Source organism: Talpa occidentalis, unplaced genomic scaffold (assembly GCF_014898055.3).
Source record: "Talpa occidentalis isolate TD23 unplaced genomic scaffold, MPIMG_talOcc4v2.1 talOcc4.5, whole genome shotgun sequence".
NCBI lineage: Eukaryota > Metazoa > Chordata > Mammalia > Eulipotyphla > Talpidae > Talpa > Talpa occidentalis.
Window position 1 is genome coordinate 126,956,655 of NW_023604861.1, and position 20,745 is coordinate 126,977,399.

The window sequence follows — 20,745 nt, forward strand, 5'->3', positions numbered from 1 at the left end:
TTAATTAAAAATGGGAGCTTTAGACCAGACTTCAAAGGACTTATGATATTGTCTCACCTTCACAGACAGGCAAGCAAGACATAAATAACGCTTAAAATTTGCCAGTTGAGAAGAAATTAAAATTTCCTAGCACAATTTTAACTTCAACTCACATAATGTCCCAGGATTCAGAAACTTTAAAACTTAGTTGTTTTATTTTAACTAATGTGTTAAGTTGCTAGTATTCATCACTGTGGGTATAAGACTTTTAAAAAAGTCTTGTGAATGAAGACTTCATTTTCCCCATCACAAAACCCCCTCTCCTCACCTTCACAGAATTCAAATACTATCTCCTAGTACTCAGACTACAGGCACAACCTTCTAACTTTGCCTTCTGAGCTGGCTGCTTACTGCTCCTCTCTGCTTTTCTCCCTCAAATGAAGCTGAACTGGCACATCTGTCACTCTTCCCTTTCAGGGATGATGCTTCACCTGAAAGAATGAATCCAAATCCTTTAGATCCATTCAAAGTGCCTGGATATTTGGGCCTTCCCGGTTGCGCAGCGGTTGAGCGCTGGGTTGCGAGGCTGCCCACAGCCTCTGCAGCGCTGGTTTGATTCCCGGCTGCTCCCCAGCCACTGGAGGAGGGTCCCACATGGCGCGCAGACCTCTCCTGCTGCCCACTGCTCCCCTCAGCAGTGTACTTCAGTCCTTCTGCCTGCTCTGCTCCCCGCTCTGGCTCTGGTGAATTCTCTCACCCTCCTGCGCTTCTGACTGTACCCAGTGCTTGTATAAATAAATAAATAATATATATTAAAAAAAAAAGTGCCTGGATATTTGTCCCTATCTATCCTACCAAGTTTACTTTCTATGAATTCTTATAATAAATGTGTTACCTTCAGTGGATTTTTTCCCCCTGGGATTATGCTAAGATATTACTGTTTCCCTGTCTCTGTGCCTCTATTTCCAGTCCCCTAGACTTCCAAGTCTAAAAAGTCTTCTCCTCACCTCTGATGATCATGATAGCTAATGCCTTTTCTTTGCCTTACTATCTGTCCCTCAAGAGCTATCTCCTATGTAAAGTTCTTCTGACCATCTCAGCAATTCCTATTGTAATGTGTACAGTGCTTGTTACTTTAACATAAATTTGAGTCTGTTTTCTTTGATTACATGACAATGTATGTGTATATGTCTATACAGTTTATCTTTCAACAGGCCCTAAGTGGTATTGCAGAAACAGCATGAACTTTGGTGTTGACAAAAGGCCTAGATTTAAAATCTTGGCTCTGCCACTTGCTAGCTTTGTGAATTGTGCATGCACTTAAACCTCCTCAGGTTCAGTTTCTTCATCTGCAAAGAAAGGGAATACTATATGCTTCACAGGGTTACAGTGAGGCTTACATGAGATAAAAACAATGCCTTCATAGTATGTGGCAAGTCATAAGCATTTCACAAATGGAACTTCCTTTCTTCACTTCTTTACACAGTTTACCTAAAAAGCAAACATGCCTCATGTTTCTTTGCATTTCTACCTTATCATAATGCCTTAATAAAAAAAATATTAAGAGACTAAAGACTAAACCAAAGTTACAAAATGAAGAAATTAGTGTTAATACAGGTAAGTGGTCATCCTTATTTGTATTGTTTTGAAACAAATTTCTGAAAGGAAACTGGGCACATAGCAGATTTTTTATTTTGTATGATTTTACCAAGAGCTTTTGAGGTATATTGATTACACATGTATTTTAACACTGTATTTACATAATACCAACTAGTGGCCACCTTTTGTGATTTCTTTAGACTGTCTGAACAGTGGGGTAAGCCTTCTGGCAGTGGATCTCTTTTAACCCTCTCCACAGCGCTATACATAGGCATCTTGGTTAGTCTTGCTGGTTATACAAAAGTTCAGGAAAGTTCCCTAACATGCCCAGGATGACACAGCTAAGCAGGATAGCACCAGGACTCATATCCAGGTCTGACTCCCAAGGGCAGATTCTTAACCACATTGCTATACAAAATTCCCTGTGTTATCTAGAGCACATTTGGCAGCTCTGGGCTTAGAATTTTCTTACTGACCTGGGTTCCATCTGCTTCTGTTTTGAGAAGGTCAGTGGATGACAGCTGGTTGCAGTAGAGGCCTGTGTGTCTCAGTGCTGGATCATTTATCTATCAGAGATAGATATAAGACCAAATTACAAGCTAGTTGTTTAAGTTGAAGACCAAATTCTTCAATGAAAAACAATCTCACTGACAGAAAAGTAAAAGGAGGATAGCAGAAATAAAAAACTTAGCATTTACTGTACTGTTAGAAGACAGGCACTGGTTCCCTTTGTGGGAGAGAAGTATGTGTAAGGGAGCATGAGGAGTCTCTGATTGATGGTAATGTTCTACTTCTTCATCTGGATGATAGTTATAAAGTTTGTGAAAATTCATTGAGTTGTATATGCTTCTGTATATTCTTATATGTGATAAATAAAAGTCAAAAGGTTAATTTACACATACATATGAAAGTTAATTAGTAAAAGACTTCTAGTGTTGGTCAAGATTCAGCAACAGAGCTCAGATTTATTCTCTGTCTGAACTGGACAAAATATATGAAATACAAAAACCTGAGCAAAATGCATGAAATGGAGGCACTCAAGACACTGGACAAAAAGGCAATGGAGGAGAGTGGTCCCTATGAGTTGAGAAACAAATGATCTGAATCCTGTGATTTCCCTACTCCACTGTCTGGAGAGAATTTCCAAGTTGCAGCATTGGGACAGGAAACCCAAGCAGAGCCTGGGAGTCTCCTTGAATTAAGGAGATGAGACTGGAAGTCTGAGATGGCCAAGGCAGCTGTAACTCACAGGGTAGAATATCAGGGGAGAGAGCTACACAGATCGAAAGTTCAGGAAAAGTACAAAGGAAAGATTCACCTGAAAAATATTTATAGGGAATAATCTCCAATAATCACACAAAACTGGGAATAGGCACTAATTCTACCAACCCAGAGTGGAAAACATAAAAATTCATTTAGTATCAGGTTTCATACTAGAAGATATCACCTTAGTAGATGAATTAGCTAAATACTGATCTGCTCCCAGCAAACAAAAATGTAAGACCTGAAAGGATCAAGCTGTTTCCATGTGATGTAACCATTTCCACAAAAAAGTTTAATAATTTTAATAGAGGGATTCGGATCAACATGGCGGTGGGGAAATGTTGCAAGTAAGTCCTCCCATAAAAAAAGGTTAATAGGGAGGAAAAGCAGCAGGTCCCTGTGAAAACCAGGACATGGAAGATAAATCCGGGCAACTCTGGCAAACTGCCCGAAGAAGAAAGTTGTCATAAAAGAAGATGAAAAGAGAGGAAAGCTCAGAACCCTGCTAACCTCCCCCACCCACAAAGCTGGTATATTTCGACCAACAGAAAGAAAACGACAACAACAACAACAACAACGAGAACAAACTACAGATCAAGCGGGGCTGTGAGTTGGAAAGGAACTATTGCAGGCAACGCAACACGCAAATGGGATCTGTGGAGAACCGTGTGGGAATTGCCATAGAGGTAGAAGAACGGCTCTGGGCACCTTTAGAGGAAGATAAGGACTTTGAGGAGAGACCTACAAATAGCCCAAGGCCAGCCGGTAAGCTTGTGTGGAAAAGCGCACTTGAGCACTCGCTCAAAAAGCATATGTGGATCGCGGCTGCCCAAGTCCTCATGCCCATGATCTAGGTTCATGGGGAGACATGTGGGAACTGTCACTGAGGTGAAATGACACTCACTGAATAATCAAAAACCAGGTGCTTGGGCATGGGAGTGGGGTGCAAAAGGTGCCACTTCTGTGGACACTTTGTTAGGGGGAAAGGATGTCCTGAGATAATCCCATACAGGCTTTGTGGACCCCACCCCCACTCCAGACTAAAGCCATCAAGACATTGGGAAAGACAAATCCCATCACCACGAAAGGGAAGGTGGCTGGAACCTGAGGGTAGAGTTGGGCAGCCAGGTTGGATATAAAAACCTCGCCTCCTGGCTTCACGGCTCCTGGCTGGCGGCCAGTTCTCAGAGCACCATTTTGGGATTCCTGATCTGCGGATCGGGTAGGACTCATTTAAAACTTTGTCTCCCACTTTTCTCCTTGAGCTGTACATTTCCTCATTTCCCCTTCCCTTGTAAATAAACCTTTTATTAACCTTTTGTGTGTGCCTGCAGTAGAGCATTGATAAGTCCTTTTTAGCGCGCAGGTGAGGACCCACAGTCAGGCACCCTGTTTTGTATCGGGGTTGCTCTACAACAACTTAACTGGGCTACCACCCATGTCCTGAATCTGAGGGTTTCAGAACTGAGACCTAGGGCACGAAATTTGGGGCATGGGATCTCCATGACGCGGCACAGGGCAGACACAGTACCCCACCGCCATTGAGCCATTCCACGCCACCCCCACTCAGTTCCCCAGAGACCCACGGCGGGGGGGAAAAAGCACAGCTCTGGAAGGATACTAGGAAAGATCTCTGGTGCCACCTAGTGATCAGAACAAAATCACCAACTTCCTAAGAGTTGGAAGCCAGGGCTTCCAAAACCATCCTCAGGCTCGGAGAGGGGGTGGGCCACGCAAATGGGGGTAAGAAGGGAAACAAGGCATGGAGCAAGACCCCATTCTGGAACTGAGAGCTAGGCACAGGATTTGGGGTGTGGGACGTGCCATAACAGTGGACACCGCACAGGGTGACAGCCATTGTTTTGGATCTGAGACCTCTGATTGAGAACTAGAGCCCAGAATTCAGGGCATGGGATCCACATAGCCGCGGGCACAGCACCGCGTGAACATGGGGCAGACACAGCACCCAGCATGAGCAATAGCCCCTGTGTCGAGGTGCTCCCCTCCCCCCTCCGCTTCTCAGAGAACTACAGGAGAAAAGCACAGGTCGGCAAGTACAGGTCTCTAGCGCCACCTAGTGACCAGAGCAAAATCACCAACTAACTGATTTCCCACTGGAAATGTATAAATACAGAGAGAGGGAACTGAAAGAGACAGTGCCCAGCAACACAGTCACAGCATCAACACCCTGGTGGAATTTTGGCCTACCAGTGCTGGTCTCAGTCTGGCAAATAGTTTCCGACACCCCTGAAGGAGCAATCCAAAGAGATGCCGGCCAACACCAGTGACACAACATGTCAACGCATAGAACAAATTGGAAAGCAAACAGCAGGGAGAAGGAAAAATACAAATAACCAAGCAAGCCTGCAGGAGAAGGACACACAACAAAAAGAAAATCAGTCACCAGAGCTCAACAATAACATGGAAGAACTTCTCTGCCTGTCAGATAGAGAATTAATAATCATCATGATTAAAAAGTATAATGAGATGAGACAAATAATCAATGAGCTGAAGAACAAAAATGAGACCTTAAGAAAGGAAATAAACGAAAAGGAGGAGACTAAAAGATTACTGGAGGAGACAAAGGTTCTTGGAAAAGCACTGCAAAAAGAACCGAGGAAATGGAAGAAGAGATCAGTACTCTTGAAGACACAGAAATAGAAAGAACCAAAAGAGGAAAAAGAGAGAGAAGTGCAAAGGAAGAAGAATGAGAATACCCTCAGACAATTATCAGACTCCATGAAGAGAGGAAATATAAGAGTTATAGGCATTCCAGAAGGTGAGGAGAGAGACAAAGGATCTGAGAAATTATTCAAGGAGATAATTGAAGAAAACTTCCCAAGTATAAAAAAGGAGGTGCATATAGACATACAAGAAGTGAGAAGAACACCCAATTACCACAATGAAAGAAAACTACAGCAAGACTCATAATAGTAAAGTTTGCAAGAGTCCAAGACAAAGAAAAAATAATGAAACTGGCAAGGGGGAAGAAACAGATAACTTACAAGGGAAAATCAATCAGATTAACCTCAGACTTCTCCAAAGAAACACTATGGGCAAGAAGAGAATGGAGTAACATATTCAATAAACTTCAAGACAGGAAATGCCGACCAAGAATACTTTACCCTGCAAAGCTCTCCTTCCTCTATGAGGAAAAAATATGGACTTTCTCAGACAAAAAGAAACTCCAGAAATTAATTACAACTAAGCTCCCACTCCAAAAAATTCTACAAAAAGTCCTAAAGCCAAAACAAACAGAGGAATGAACAAGAAGACAGAAGAAAGCAAGGAATAAAATCACAAAAAAGACAAACAACATGGCAAGTACAGATGCTAACATATCAATTTTAACTCTAAATGCAAATGGGTTAAACTCATCAATAAAAAGACACAGAGTAGCACTCTGGATTAAAAAACAAAATCCATCCTTCTGCTGTCTCCAGGAAACACATTTAGCCACAAAAGATAAACACAGAATGAAAGTAAAAGGTTGGGAAACAATCCTACAAGCAAATGGACCCAAAAAGAAGGCAGGAACAGCTATACTTATATCACATGAAATAGACTTCAAAATAAAAAAAGTAAAAAGAGACATAGATGGACACTACATTATGATCAAGGGGACAATACATCAGGAAGATATAACACTCATCAACATATACTCACCCAATAAAGGAGCACCAAAATATATTAGACAGTTATTATCAGCTCTGAAAATGGACATTAAAGAAAATACATATATAGTGGGAGACTTCAACACTCCACTCTCACCAATGGACAGATAAATTAGACAAAAAATAAATAAAGACACTAGAGCCCTAAATAAAGACATCGAACTCATGGACTTAACAGGCATCTATAGGACACGGCACCCAAAAAAATCCGAGCACACATTTTTCTCACACGCACATGGATCATTCTCCAGAATTGATCACATACTGGGCCACAAGACAAACATCAACAGTACATGAAGATCAAAATCATTCCAACTATCTTCTCCGATCATAAAGACATCAAACTAGAAATAAATCATGAAAAGAAAATAAGGAACCCTCCCACATCATGGAGATTGAAATCCACACTACTGGAAGACCACTGAACTAATGAAGAGATTGAAGAAGAAATTAAATAATACTTTGAGTTGAATGACAGGGAGGACACCACTTTCCAGAATGTATGGGATGCAGCAAAAGCAGTAATAAGAGGAAAATATATAGCAATACAGGCTCACATCAACAAACAAGAAAGAACTCAAAGAAACAACCTAATCTCACATCTCAAAGAGCTAGAAAAAGAACAACAAAAAAACCCTAAAGCCAGCAGAAGAAAGGAAATAATAAAAATTGAAGCAGAAATAAACAAAATAGAAATTAAAAAAAAAAACAATCCAAAAGATCAATGAAACCAAAAGTTGGTTCTTTGAAAAAATAAACAAAATAGACAAACCTCTAGCTAGGCTCACAAAGAAAAAACAGGAGAAAACACATATAAATAGGATTATAAATGAAAGAGAAGAAATCACAACAGACTCAGTAGAAATCAAAAGAATAATCAGAGATTACTATGAACTCTTATATGCAAACAAATTGAACGACCTAGAAGAGATGGGCAAATTCCTAAAACGATACAATCATCCAAAGCTGGACAAAGAAGAAACAGAACACCTAAACAGACCAATTACATGCAGCAAAATTGAGGCAGTAATCAAAGCACTCCCCAAAAACAAAAGCCCAGGTCCAGATGGCTTCACAAATGAATTCTACCAAATGTTCAGCACTGAATTAGTGCCTATCCTACACAAATGCTTTCAAAAAATTGAAAAAGAAGGAATACTACCAAATACGTTCTATGAAGCCAACATTACACTAATACCAAAACCAAAGAAAGACAGCACAAAAAATAGAAAATTATAGGCCAATATCCCTAATGAACACTGATGCAAAAATCCTCAACAAAATCCTTGCCAACAGAATCCAAAAATGCATCAAAGGGATAATACACCACGATCAAGTGGGATTCATCCCAAGGGCACAGGGATGGTTCAACATATGAAAATCGATCAGTGTAATCCAACACATCAACAAAAAGAAAAATAAAAAGCATATGATCATATCAATAGATGCTGAGAAAGCATTTGACAAAGTCCAACATCCATTTGTGATGAAGGCCCTTGAAATTCTCAGGATAGAAGGAACATACCTTAATATGATAAATGCCATACATGACAAACCCACCGTCAATATTATTATCAATGGCAAAAAGCTGAAGGCCTTTCCTTTAAGATCAGACAAGGATGTCCTCTCTCAACACTGCTCTTCAATGTAATACTGGAGGTCCTAGCCAGGGCAATAAGACAAGAGAAAGACATACAAGGAACCCAGATAGGGAAAGAAGAAGTAAAACTATCACTATTTGCAGATGATATGATAATATACCTAGAGAACCCTAAAAACTCCACAGAAAAACTACTCAAAATAATCAACCAGTTCGTAGCAGGATACAAAATCAACACACAAAAATCAGTAGCCTTCCTATACACAATCAATCTGAAGAGGAAGAAATCAAGAAAACCATCCCTTTTATAATTGAAACAAAACAATCAAATACTTGGGAAGAAACCTAACAAAAGAGGTGAAAGGCCTATACAAAGAAAATTATAAAACACTGTTAAAAGAAATAGAAGAAGACACAAAGAAATGGAAAGACATCTCCTGCTCAAGGATTGGAAGAATTAACATTATTAAAATGTCCATCTTACCAAAAGCAATATATAGATTCAATGCTATTCCAATAAAAATCTCAATGGTATTCTTCAAAGAAATAGAATACTGATGAAATTCATATGGAAGCACAAAAAACCACTAATAGCCAAAGCTCTACTGATGAAAACAAAGGAGAAAGGGGTATCACACTTCCAAACTTCAAGAACACCTGTATACCTATGTTTATTGCAGCACTATTTACAACAGGTAAAACCTGGAAACAACCCAAATACCCAAAAATAGATGACTGGATCCAGAAGATGTAGTATATATACACAATGGAATATTATTCAGCAATCAAAAAAGATAAACATGCCATTCGCAGCAACGTGGATGGAACTAGAAGGAATTATGCTCAGTGAAATAAGCCAGAAGGAAAAAGAAAAATTTCAGACGGTTTCACTTATAGCAGGAATATAGGAGAACCAAATAAGGCATCCGTGTTAAAAAAAAAAAAACAACAGTACAAAACACAACAAAGCAAAAACGGACAATTATAAATCAGAGACATCCTGCAGGGGAGGAGGAGGGAGAGGGATCAGAGGGAGAGAGGGAGGAGCACAGGGGACTGAGGTGATGGTGCATGGGTGCACTGGGGAAGGAAACTCTATAGGGACTATACCTGAGGGGGTGGGGGGAAGCAAATATTGTTTAAGAATGAACAATGATGTAAAAATATAAAAAATTAATATAAAAAATAAATCAAATGAAAACTAACAAAAAAAAAAAGAATATTAATAGAATATAAACAAGGTAAAATTCACCTCTGGCCTCCAACAAAAAAATTACCAGGCACTCAAAGTACAGAAAAATATGACTCCTAATGAAAAGGCAATTAGTTGAAACCAACCCCCAGTTGATGCAGATGATAGAATAGACAGGCAAGGATATTAATAATGCTAGTATAATAACTATTCTGTGTGTTCAAGTAGACAGAGGAAAGATTGAACACATTAGAGACATAGATGATATTAAAAAGTCTAAATTGAACTACTGGAGATGAAAATAGCAATATGTGGGATGAAAAAAATTAACAGACAAAATAATGCAAAAGAAAAGATTAGTAGAGGGTCTCCCTGGTGGTGCAAGGGGTTAAGCACAGCACTGTAAAGCTATTTGCAGCCTCTGCATCACGAGTTTGAGCCCCGGCCAGAGATGTGACCCACATGGCGAAGCAGACCTCTCCAGTCTTGCCCGCCGTTCCCTTCATCAGTGTATTTTAGTCAGTCTGCCTGTTCTGTTCCCTACTCTATCTCTGGTGAATCCTCTCACCCCTGCATCTCTGGCCTGTACCCCAGTGCTTGTATGCATAAATAAATCAATCTTAAAAAAATAAAGATTAGTAGAAACTACCCGAAATGAAACACGCAGGAAAAAAATGATTGATCCTGCAGACAGACACTCAAATAAAACCCCCAAACCAAAAGAATCAGTGAGATATAGAACTTTAAGTGGCCTAATATACATGCAACTGGAAAATCTGATGGAAAAGAGGAGCATAGTAACAGAACAAGTATTTAAAGAAATAATGGCCAACATTAACCCCAAATTTCATGAAAATTATACACCCATAAATCAAAAAGCTCAATGAATGCCAAGCACAAGAAAAAAATCACATAAGGCATATTAATCAAGTTGCTCAAAACCAGTGGCAACGAAAATAATCTTAAAAGCAGTCAAAGAGGGGAAAAAAAATCAATCACGTATAGAGGAACAAAGATAAAATGACAGCAACTATCTCATCAGAAATATTGCAGTGGAGCAACATCTTTAAAGTATTGAAAGTTAAAACGTCAACCTAAAATTCAGAGAAAAGAACTTTCAAAGATGAAAGTGAAACAGAGACATTTTCTGACATAAAAAAACTGAAAGAATTCATCAGACTTACTATGAAAAATTTTAAATGAAGAATTTAAGGTTGAAGGAAAGTGATAGCAGGTGGAAATTTGGATCTATACAAAGGAATGAAGAGCTACTTTTATAACTGCAAGAGACTTCTTACTTAAAAAAATATATACCTAACTGTTTAAACTAAAAATACTAATGATATATGGTGGGGTTTATGATACATGCAGACATGTATGATAATAGCACAGGAAGAGAGAAATGGAAATAAATTGCTGTGAGATCCTTATATTACATATGAGGTACTATAATACCACTTGAAGGTTGTGATAAGTTAAAGATGTATACTAGAAATGTTAAAGCAACTATAAAATAGAACTAGTGATCTAAAATAGCTAGTGATCCAAAACAGATAAAATAAACTAAAATATTCAATTAAATCAAAATGAGGCAAGATTGGGCCAAAGAGAAAATAAGAGCAGAGATTTTAATTCAACTGTATCAATAATCACATTAAATGTAACTGAGCCAACTATTCTGATTAAAAGGCAGAAATTGTCAAACTGAATAAAAAAAAGCAAGACCTAACTATAAATGCACTTTAAATGTAATATTCCTTTACATAATTCATTATATTTTTTATCATTTTGTTTTAATCTCCTGGAGATAGTAATTCTTATAACTAAATAACAAGATAATAAGGGCAAGAAACAATACTACTTAGTTCTTTCATTTTGCTAAAAGATATGGATCACTTAAGTTGTTGGTTTTATCCTGCTAACTTTCTTAGACTTACTAAATGATACCTGGGAAATATTTTTTTTCCCTAAAATTTCTTATCAAAAAGGAGTTCTACACAAAAGGTAAACAGTATTTATACTGACTTTTAAGACTTGCTATAAATTAAGGCTACATGGTGATAGCCTCGTCACCACAGTGACTACTTTGTTTACTAGTCTACTTTGTGGCTGCTGATAATGAGAACAGTAAACTATAGGGTCTTTTTTTTTTTTTTTTTTTTTTTTTAAATAAATTTTATTTAATTCCCCTACAATTGCAGCCCCCCCATTCTGACCCCAATCCCTCCCCTCCCACCCCCGCCCCCTAAAAGTGTCTCTGGTCATTTTTTGTTGATTTTGATTTTCACTTTCTTGTAGTTATTCATTTTCCTGGTCCCTTATTTAAGTTTTCTAGATTCCTGCTATGAGTGAGACCAGTAAACTATAGGGTCTTAACCCCAATCGTCTTAAATATCACTTTGAATTTAGTCATTTCCTCCTAAAAATCTTTAGGAGGTTCTATGATAAACTTTAAATATGTAGATAGCTTACAACACCTCCCAAATTATTATCACATAAATTGTTCTATGTATAAATATTCCTATGTCATTAGATTTTTTTAGCCTCTATTCCTACCTAAGTCATGCTGTGATAATCAGTCTTGAATGTTCTTTTCTATTCTTAATTTAGGGAAAATTTCCATGAAGACTTTCCTTTAAACCCTCAGTAGTTAGTTGTATATACTCTTCATTGGACATAAAAAATGTCTGGTCCTATGAGGGTCCATCTCTTGCACAGTTTTTTTGTCTTATTAGTCTGGTCCTTTGTTCATACTGGTCTCCCCAACTTGTTAATATGTATCTACCATAGAACACTATGTGCATGGTAATAAATGCTTGTTGATTTAAAGGGAGAATTGAAGAATATGCATATGCATTCAGAATACAAAGGGGTGAAGTCCAAAGCCAATGAATGCATCATGTCTATCATTTTTTTTCCATTTTTAAAATTTTATATGTTTTTTACATCATTTTTCATTTTTGCACAATGTATGCATTTCATCTTGGTTATAGTCCCCATACATTTCCCACCCGCCTTGTTTTGATCCTACTCCCTCCCTCCCCCACACCCCACTATAGTGTGTCTCTGGTTTATAGTTGCTTGTTGATTTTGATTTTTACTTTATTATAATTAGTCTTTTTCCTGGTCCCTTATTTAGTTTTTCTAAATTCCTGCTATGAGTGAGACCATCCCTTATTTTTCTTTTTCTTTCTGGCTTATTTTGCTGAGCATGATCCCTTCCAGCGCCATCCATGTTGCTGCAAATTGAGTTTATCTTTTTTGATTGCGGCGTAATATTCCATTGTGTATATATACTACATCTTCTTGATCCAGTCATCTGTTTTTGGGCATTTGGGTTGTTTCCATAGCTTAGCTATTGTAAATAGTGCTGCTATAAACATAGAGGTGCAAGTGCCCTTTTGAATTAATGTTTCTGTGTCCTTTGGGTAAATACCTAGGAGAGGAATTGCTGGATCATAGGGAAGCTCCGTTTTAACAGGTTGAGGAATCTCCACACAGCTCTCCATAGTGGTTGGACCAGTTTGCACTCCCACCAGCAGTGCAGGAGAGTTCCTTTTTCTCCACATCCTCATCAACATTTGTCGTTGCTAGTTTTTTTAGTATGTGCCATTCTCACTGGTGTAAGATGGTATCTCCTTGTAGTTTTGATTTGCATTTCCCTGATTACAAGTGATTTTGACATTTTTTCATATGCCTGTTGGCCATTTGCATTTCCTCTTTGGAGGAGTTTCTTTTTAGCTCTTCTGCCCATTTTTTGACTGGATTATTTACTTTGTCTTTGTTGAGTCTCATCAGCTCTTTGTAGATTTTTGTGATCAGTCCTTTATCATTAGTGTTGTGTGCAAAAATTTTCTCCCAATCAGTGGGGTGTCTCTTTGTTTTTGTTATTGTCTCTTTTGCTGCACAGAAGCTCTTTAATCTGATGTAGTCCCAGCTGTTTATCTTTGCCTTCACGATCACCGCTTTGGGTGATGTGTCTTTATCATATCTATCATTTTATAATAAATCCATGAAACCAAAATCTTAGAACGTTTGCCAAAATTTCCATTGTTTATCTTAAGGGATAGTAATTATCAAAAGATAGTGGGGAGAATAAAGAAGTGTGGTTATTTTTGATGAGTGACTATCAACACACTTGATTTTCCTTAAAATAAGGAACTGTGGTGTGGTGGGGTGTGTGTGTGTAGCAAATGTGCCAGTTGTGCCACTTACCTGCTCTGGGCACACAGTATTCATTCCAGGCATCTGCAAAGAGCTCATCTGCATCTGGCCCATCATTGGGTTCATGTTCTGAACATTTGTGTTTCCCCCTGCCATGGACACAGTGATGCTCATGTTGTTGTACACTCCTGGCTGCGCAGGTGTGGGCTGGTTCTGGACAGCTTGACTGAACACACTGTTAACTCAAAAACAATCCAAATTACATCCACTGATCATGAATATGGGGATAACATAACTTTGCTGTTTCTTAATTATTAGATAGAATCCCAAAGAAAATACTTTATATTCTTAAGATTGTATCTTATTACAATATATAATGATTGAATATAAGTCAGATAAATATTGAACTCTGCCTAAGGGGTTTAATAATTGAAAAGAGCTCAATTTAAGTTACATTATATGGCCTAATATCAGGGAAGCTAAGTTTCAATTATCTGAACAATCAATAAAGGACATTTTCCATGTAAGTAAATCTTTCAGATAACTGAAGTTTATCCATTTAACCATAAAAAACCATTCTAAAATGCATTGTACTATTTTACCTTCTTAAATAATATCCTATTTAAGCAAAGTGTTTAAATATATATATGGCATATATATCAATTCTTAATAAATGTTAATTGAATGAATTAATAAAGAAATGATTAAAAGGTAACATTTGCTTTTTAAGATAGATTTATTTATGCATACAAGAGCTGGGGTGTAGGCTAGAGCTAAGGGGCGTGAGAGGATTCACCAGAGACAGATTGGGGAGCAGAACAAGCGGATCTACTGAAATATGCTGCTGAGGGATTAGCGAGCGAGACATGAGAGGTCTGCTGTGCCATGTGGGTCACCTTCCTGGCTGGGGGATCGAACTTGTGCTGCAGTGGCTGCCGACAGCTTCACAGTGCTGAGACTTAACCCCTGCACCACCAGGGAGGCCCTCAAAGGTAGCATTTGTTATATTGAGACTATGTATCTTCTTAGCTTTAACATTTGAGGAGAATTATTCCTGTTGTTTAGTAATAAGTGATGTATATTAGTTACTAATACCTGGTAATCAGCTGAATTATGGACATGCATTACTACTCAGTGCTATCAATTCATGCTATTCATACTGTTTTTTATTTACGGACATGCATTACTACTCAGTGCTATCAATTCATGCTATTCATACTGTTTTTTATTTACAGATCTTATAATATCCACACCAATGTTTATTTTTATTTTATTTTTTTTTTAAAGATTTTATTTATTTATACAAGCACTGGTACAGTCAGAAGTGAGGGAGGGTGAGAGAATTCACCAGAGCCAGACTGGGGAGCAAACAGGCAGAAGGACCGAAGTACACTGCTGAGGGGAGCAGGGCGGCAGAGAGGTCTGCGCGCCATGCGGGTCCCTCCTCCGGTGGCCAGGGAGCAGCCGGGGATCGAACCGGTGCTGCAGAGGCTTTGGGCAGCTTCGCAACCCACTGCTCAACCGCTGCGCCACTGGGGAGGCCCCACACCAATGTTTTTTAAAGTGTAGTTCAGAGACTATCTACAAGAGAATTTCCTAGGACTTGTTGAAAATTGAGAGTCCCAGGACTTACTCTAGCCCCAGTGAATCAGTTTCTGAGGGTGTGACCAGAAACCTGCATTTCTAATTATTTATGCACCTTAAAATTTGAGAGACTTTATTCAATGTTTTATATAGTGTGCTGTCTATTCTCTCAAGATATCAGCTTCCAGCTGTTTTTAATGTTATGAATTAAGAAGAAATCAGATGTAATAAATCAGAAGTGAAAATAACCAGATATTTTTATTTGCCAAACAATGTTTTTAAAGACTTCAAAGATCTTCTTGGGCCTGAAGATACCTTCATGTCTTTTTTAGGAAGTAAAATGCAAAGGTAATTCTGTTTTTCAGAATTTGTTTTATTGACTTCCTTCTTCATGGTCAAGTTGTTTTATACTAAGGATCTCAAATGTTAAACCAGTTTTATTAGTAGGTAGAATAGTATGGAATAAACTTCAAGTAAATCCATCTTGAAACTTCATATTTCAATCCCTCAAAATTCTAAGTGTACAGATGTACATATCTAAAGGAAAATTATTATGAATTGTGTCTTTGTAAACCCTACAAAACATCAAATGTCTTATGATTATCTATTAATTGTTAAACAACAAGGTGCTGGTAAAATTCTACCCATTTTAATATTAATTCTGGAGACTTTGACTTTTAAAAATTATTTACTCTAGGGCCTCCCCAGTGGCGCAGCAGTTGAGCGCTGGGTTGCGAAGCTGCCCGCAGCCTCCGCGGCGCCGGTTCGATCCCCGGCTGCTCCCCGGCCACTGGAGGAGGGTCCCACATGGCGCGCAGACCTCTCCTGCCGCCCGCTGCTCCCCTCAGCAGTGTACTTCGGTCCTTCTGCCTGCTCTGCTCCCCACTCTGGCTCTGGTGAATTCTCTCACCCTCCCGCGCTTCTGACTGTACCCAGTGCATGTATAAAAACAAACAAACAAACAAACAAACAAACAAACAAACAAATAAATAAATAAAAACATGCCTCTTTAAAAAAAAAAATTATTTACTCTATCAGTGGTTTATTTTTTGCTAAATAAATACCTTACCTCTTGGGAGGTAAGCAGGATGTACTGACATTTATAACTTCTAGTAGATTAAAGTAATCATACTGAAATTAACAGGCAGAGAAATGCCTATTCATCATGTATGAAGAAAGCAGCAAAATTTCTTCAAGTAATTATAAAATACAAATGCTCAAAAAAAATTATATGCTTAGGAAATGGTCAATAATTTATCTGTGGACCATTAATGTTTGCACAGTGTGTATGCTTGTGAGGCAGTGTCCCCACAACTAAAGGTGAGAAAAAAAGCTATTAGTCTACTGGTCATTTTCTAATGAGGACATTTCTGCCTTAGACAATGCTCATTTGTCACTGATACATATATCACCACTGTGTAGGCACAGTTATGTAAGATAATGCCTGCAGTAGCTACAAGGACTGCAATGATGTCATACTTAGTGAAAAGTTCAAGGTTTAATTTCCTTTCAAATTTATATTTGGGGCTATATTAGCTTATATTCATGCAAACTTCCTGCCAATAGTTCCATTTGAGTTTCTTCTATCATGGGAAGGAGAACAAACCCTATTGCAGCATCAACCATGGTGACACATCCTGGAATGGGCTGTGGGGTTTGAAGGCACTAGGCCCCTGCAAGAAGGACCCCACCCTCTCTCTGCTTTCCAGGCTTAGTGGCAATTATCAGTTTCCTTAGGCTAGCACCAGGGATTTGGTCTCCCCTAAATCATGGTGGGGAAGGGAAAAGGTGAAGACTTTGTTTAGTCTAGTAGGTAATAACCAGTGGGAGATAGTTCCTCATCAAGTCTGAGAAACAAAGGGTTCAACAACAGGCTTTTTTAGCCTTTAAAATGCTAACAGGCACCAGGACTCTCTTTAGTGACTACTGGTACACAGAAACACTGCCCTATACTGACAAATAGATTTGGTTTAACCCTCTATTTCACTTACCACCAGAGATAATGAAAAAGAATCCTGTTACAGTGTCTCCAAACTCTACTGCATCATTCAACTTCATGACACTTTGCTTCATGTTCTCATTCTCTGTGATCTACTTTGAGCCAACAGACTCTTGGTAACTGACCACTGAGGCTGTTTCCCCCTTCTTTGTGATACCTTGTACTGTGCAGCAGAGACAGTGTGTGGTCATAACTGATATGCTGTCTGCACTGACCAGCAAGCATCTACATGTGAAGTTTTACACAGAAGCCAAATAAGCACCGTGACTATTTAAAGAGTTAGTGAAAATGGGGCCTCCCCGGTGGCGCAGCGGTTGAGCGCTGGTTGCGAAGCTAACCGGCCTCTGCAGCGCCGGTTCGATCCCCGGCTGCTCCCCGGCCACCGGAGGAGGGTCCCACATGGCGCGCAGACCTCTCCTGCCGCCCGCTGCTCCCCTCAGCAGTGTACTTCAGTCCTTCTGCCTGCTCTGCTCCCCGCTCTGGCTCTGGTGAATTCTCTCACCCTCCTGCGCTTCTGACTGTACCCAGTGCATGTATAAACAAACAAACAAACAAACAAATAAATAAATAACATGCCTCTAAAAAAAAAAAAAAAAAAAAGAGTTAGTGAAAATTATTTCTTCTTCCCAAATGGTTTGGGAAAGTCAAATTCAAACTACTGAAGTACTACAAAAACTCTAGCCCACATTTGAATTTGAATCCAAGAGGTGACTTTGGAATGAAGCGCTTCCCTGCTCTAGAGGATGGACATACAGAAATAAAGTGTACTTATGAAGCTTATATTCTCTAGTTGGAGGAGTCAGACCACAAAAATAAAGACTAATATAAAATGTCAGATGTTAAGCACTAGGAAGAGAAATAAAGAAGGGCAAGGAGGGACCAGGGGTTGGGATAATGGCATTGTTGTAGAAATGATTGCCAGGAAAGTTTAATATGATGACACTTGTCTGTCTAATAAGGTAAAATTTAAGGATAGACTTGAAGTGGGAGCACGCTACATGGCTACTGAGGGAAGACCTTTCCAACAGAGGGATTAACAAATGCAAAGGTCCTGAGTTTGCAATGTAACATCACATTTGAGGAACAGAAGTGTAACAGGAGCCAGTGCAGCACAGTGAGTGATGGGAATAGCAGATGATATCAGAGAGGTATCCAGGAGTAAGTTACAGAGGGCTTTGTAGGCTCTCTATTGTTCTCTGAGTAAGTTGGGGAGTTTGGTAAAGGACTAACATACTGCCTTAAATATTTAAAAAAGCATTACTTCAGCTATGGTGTAGAAGTTAAACTGTAGTGGAGTGAGGTAGAAGAAGGGAGATAAGAGGTACTGAAGGGGTCCACAGAAAACATGACAGTGACTTGTGTACAAGTGAAGCAGGTAAGAAGTGAGAGCTGCTAAGAGACTGATATGATCTGCTGGTATGTTTGATGTGTGATGTGAGAGAAAGAGAAAAAGTTTTTCTTTTGAATTACTGGAAGAATGGAGTTGCTACTGAGATGGGGAAAAGTAGGAGAGGAGCAGGTTTTGGGGAGACTAACATTTTGCCTTTTGTCATGTTAAGGTTGGGATACCTTGGGACTTTTAAGTGAAGGTGCCAATTAGGCTGCAGGATGCACAGTGTTCAGGGGAGAGGTTTGGGTTGGAGATTTAAATTTGGGAGTTATAGGCATAGTAACAGGTATTCACAGTATTAAAACTGGATGATACGGTGTGCTGACATACACCTGAAGGGGTGGGATACTTTATTTCTGAAACATATACACTGGTGTAAACCAGTGTTATCATCATTAAGAAAAAAATAAATAAAATTAAAAAAATCTATCTATCTATCTATCTATCTATCTATCTATCTATCTATCTATCTATCTATCTATCTATCAGCAGATGATATAAACCAAGGGAGCAAGTCAATATGGGAAAAGGTCACAGAATGAGCTGTGATGGAGACCCTCAAATGGAGTCAGGTTGATGAGGAAGATCTGGCAGAGGGATTTAAGACATAGGAGAATCACCAGAGTGAGCCAGAGTCATTCCAGAAGTCAAAATGAAAAAAGAACTTCAAGAAAGAGTAAATGCTTTTGGTGATGGGTGTGACATAGTGACATATGTCTGAAGATGTGGACCTATACCCCTAAATTATGTACAATGTTGTAAACCAACATTACCTTAACAAAAAAAAATATTTTTTTTAAAAAAAGAATAAATACTCAAATATGTCAAATGCTACCAGTGATTTTTGCATTGGCAATGGAGAGCACAGTAATGATCTTGACCAGACACTTTTGGTAGGGATGAAAACCTGAGTGGTTCAACAAGGAACCAGAGGAAGGGAAGTGACAGAATCTTCTAAAGAATTTAATTGTAAAGGGGAGCAGAACTGTCAGTACAACTGTTTTTACCAAGTTACATTTAAATGTTTAGATGCAGGAATGATGAAGAGCCCAGCTGGATATTAATAAAATGTTTTGGGAGGCACAAGTGCAATAGAGGGGCAGCCTGGAAGGAAGTAATTATAACGATGCCCCACAGAACCTAAAGTGGGCTTAGGAGACTGGAATTTAGAAGAGACTAGGAGACCCTTTTTGCGTCTACAAGACTAAATTCTTCTTGCATGTTTCACGATGGTTCCATTTCTACCTAATTCACACACAGTCCTTACTGAGAGCTACACAGTTCTCTAACAGGAAGGTTCCCTCTCTCACCTTTGAATGAACTTTAAGAGAATATGGTCTTAAAGTTTTCAACTTTAACTGCTGTACTTATTATGTTGTCAGATCAAACGGCTTCCCTGTCATTAGAACCAAGATACAACCAAATTAAAACCTTTATAAAATTCAAGTGATGTGTGAAAAGTTCAGCAGTCAGGATTTGGGGGAAAACTGACTTTAGTGAGCTAATTCTAAGCAAAATGGGCAAGATGAGGCCACTGATTATCTAGAGATTCAAAGAATTGACAGAATGACCTGAGAAGCCTTTAAAACCTTTGTTGTTCCCATGAAAAATTTCAAACATACTGAAAAGACTGAAACTTGATCAGCTTCACTAAATTCTAACATCTTGTAATTCTTGCTTTAGATTTCTAAGTGTTTTTATAAAGAAAACCTTTTTAAAAATATCCATTTGTACATCTGTGACTCATGGGAACTGATCATATACTTCGGGTGTGCTAGCACGGGGGGGGGGGTCCACTTTTCTCTACTATGAACACACAAATTTGCCTTAAAATGATTTTCTTTGCTGAAAACATAACATTCAGTTCCTTGAATGTGCAAATGGCAGCAGCCAACAATCTCCCATTTAGATTTTGAGGGCATGGCTACCCTTAAGTGCTGTAGCCTGACAGTACTCATATATAAAAAATGCCCCCTTACTTGTTGTTTCCCATTGCTCCTTGCTGCCAGGCCTTCATGTCTGGTGACTGGTACCCAGAAGCAGGTGGAGTTTGCTGGAGCAGAGAACTTTGAGGAGGAGGAATTGGCATCGGCACCATGGAGCTACCAGGGCTTAGAGATGGAGCAAAGTTGGTCTCACCTTGGGGAACCATTCCTGCAAATTGACACAGAGTAATTTACATAAATACACTAAATTAATTAACTCCATAAAAGAAAAAAAACCCACAAGGATCTGTCATAATATACTTAGAAATATCCTATTCAATAGTGTAGGGGGAAAATTTAGTCTCTTAAAAGTAAG

The 20,745-nt window shown here is 38.8% G+C and overlaps 1 protein-coding gene across 4 annotated transcripts in view; it reads right to left on the minus strand.

The window, feature by feature from the left end:
* The window catches only part of NCOA1 (nuclear receptor coactivator 1), a 221,075-nt gene that overhangs the window by 6,971 nt on the left and 193,359 nt on the right, over window positions 1–20,745 (minus strand). For all 4 annotated transcript variants that reach the window (XM_054701299.1, XM_054701298.1, XM_054701301.1 and 1 more), the window contains exons 19-21: window positions 20,424–20,598; window positions 13,523–13,706; window positions 2,055–2,144 (exon numbers count right to left, since the gene is read on the minus strand). In XM_054701299.1, the coding sequence (XP_054557274.1) occupies window positions 2,055–2,144; window positions 13,523–13,706; window positions 20,424–20,598 (449 nt within the window). The remainder of the gene's footprint in view (window positions 1–2,054; window positions 2,145–13,522; window positions 13,707–20,423; window positions 20,599–20,745) is intronic.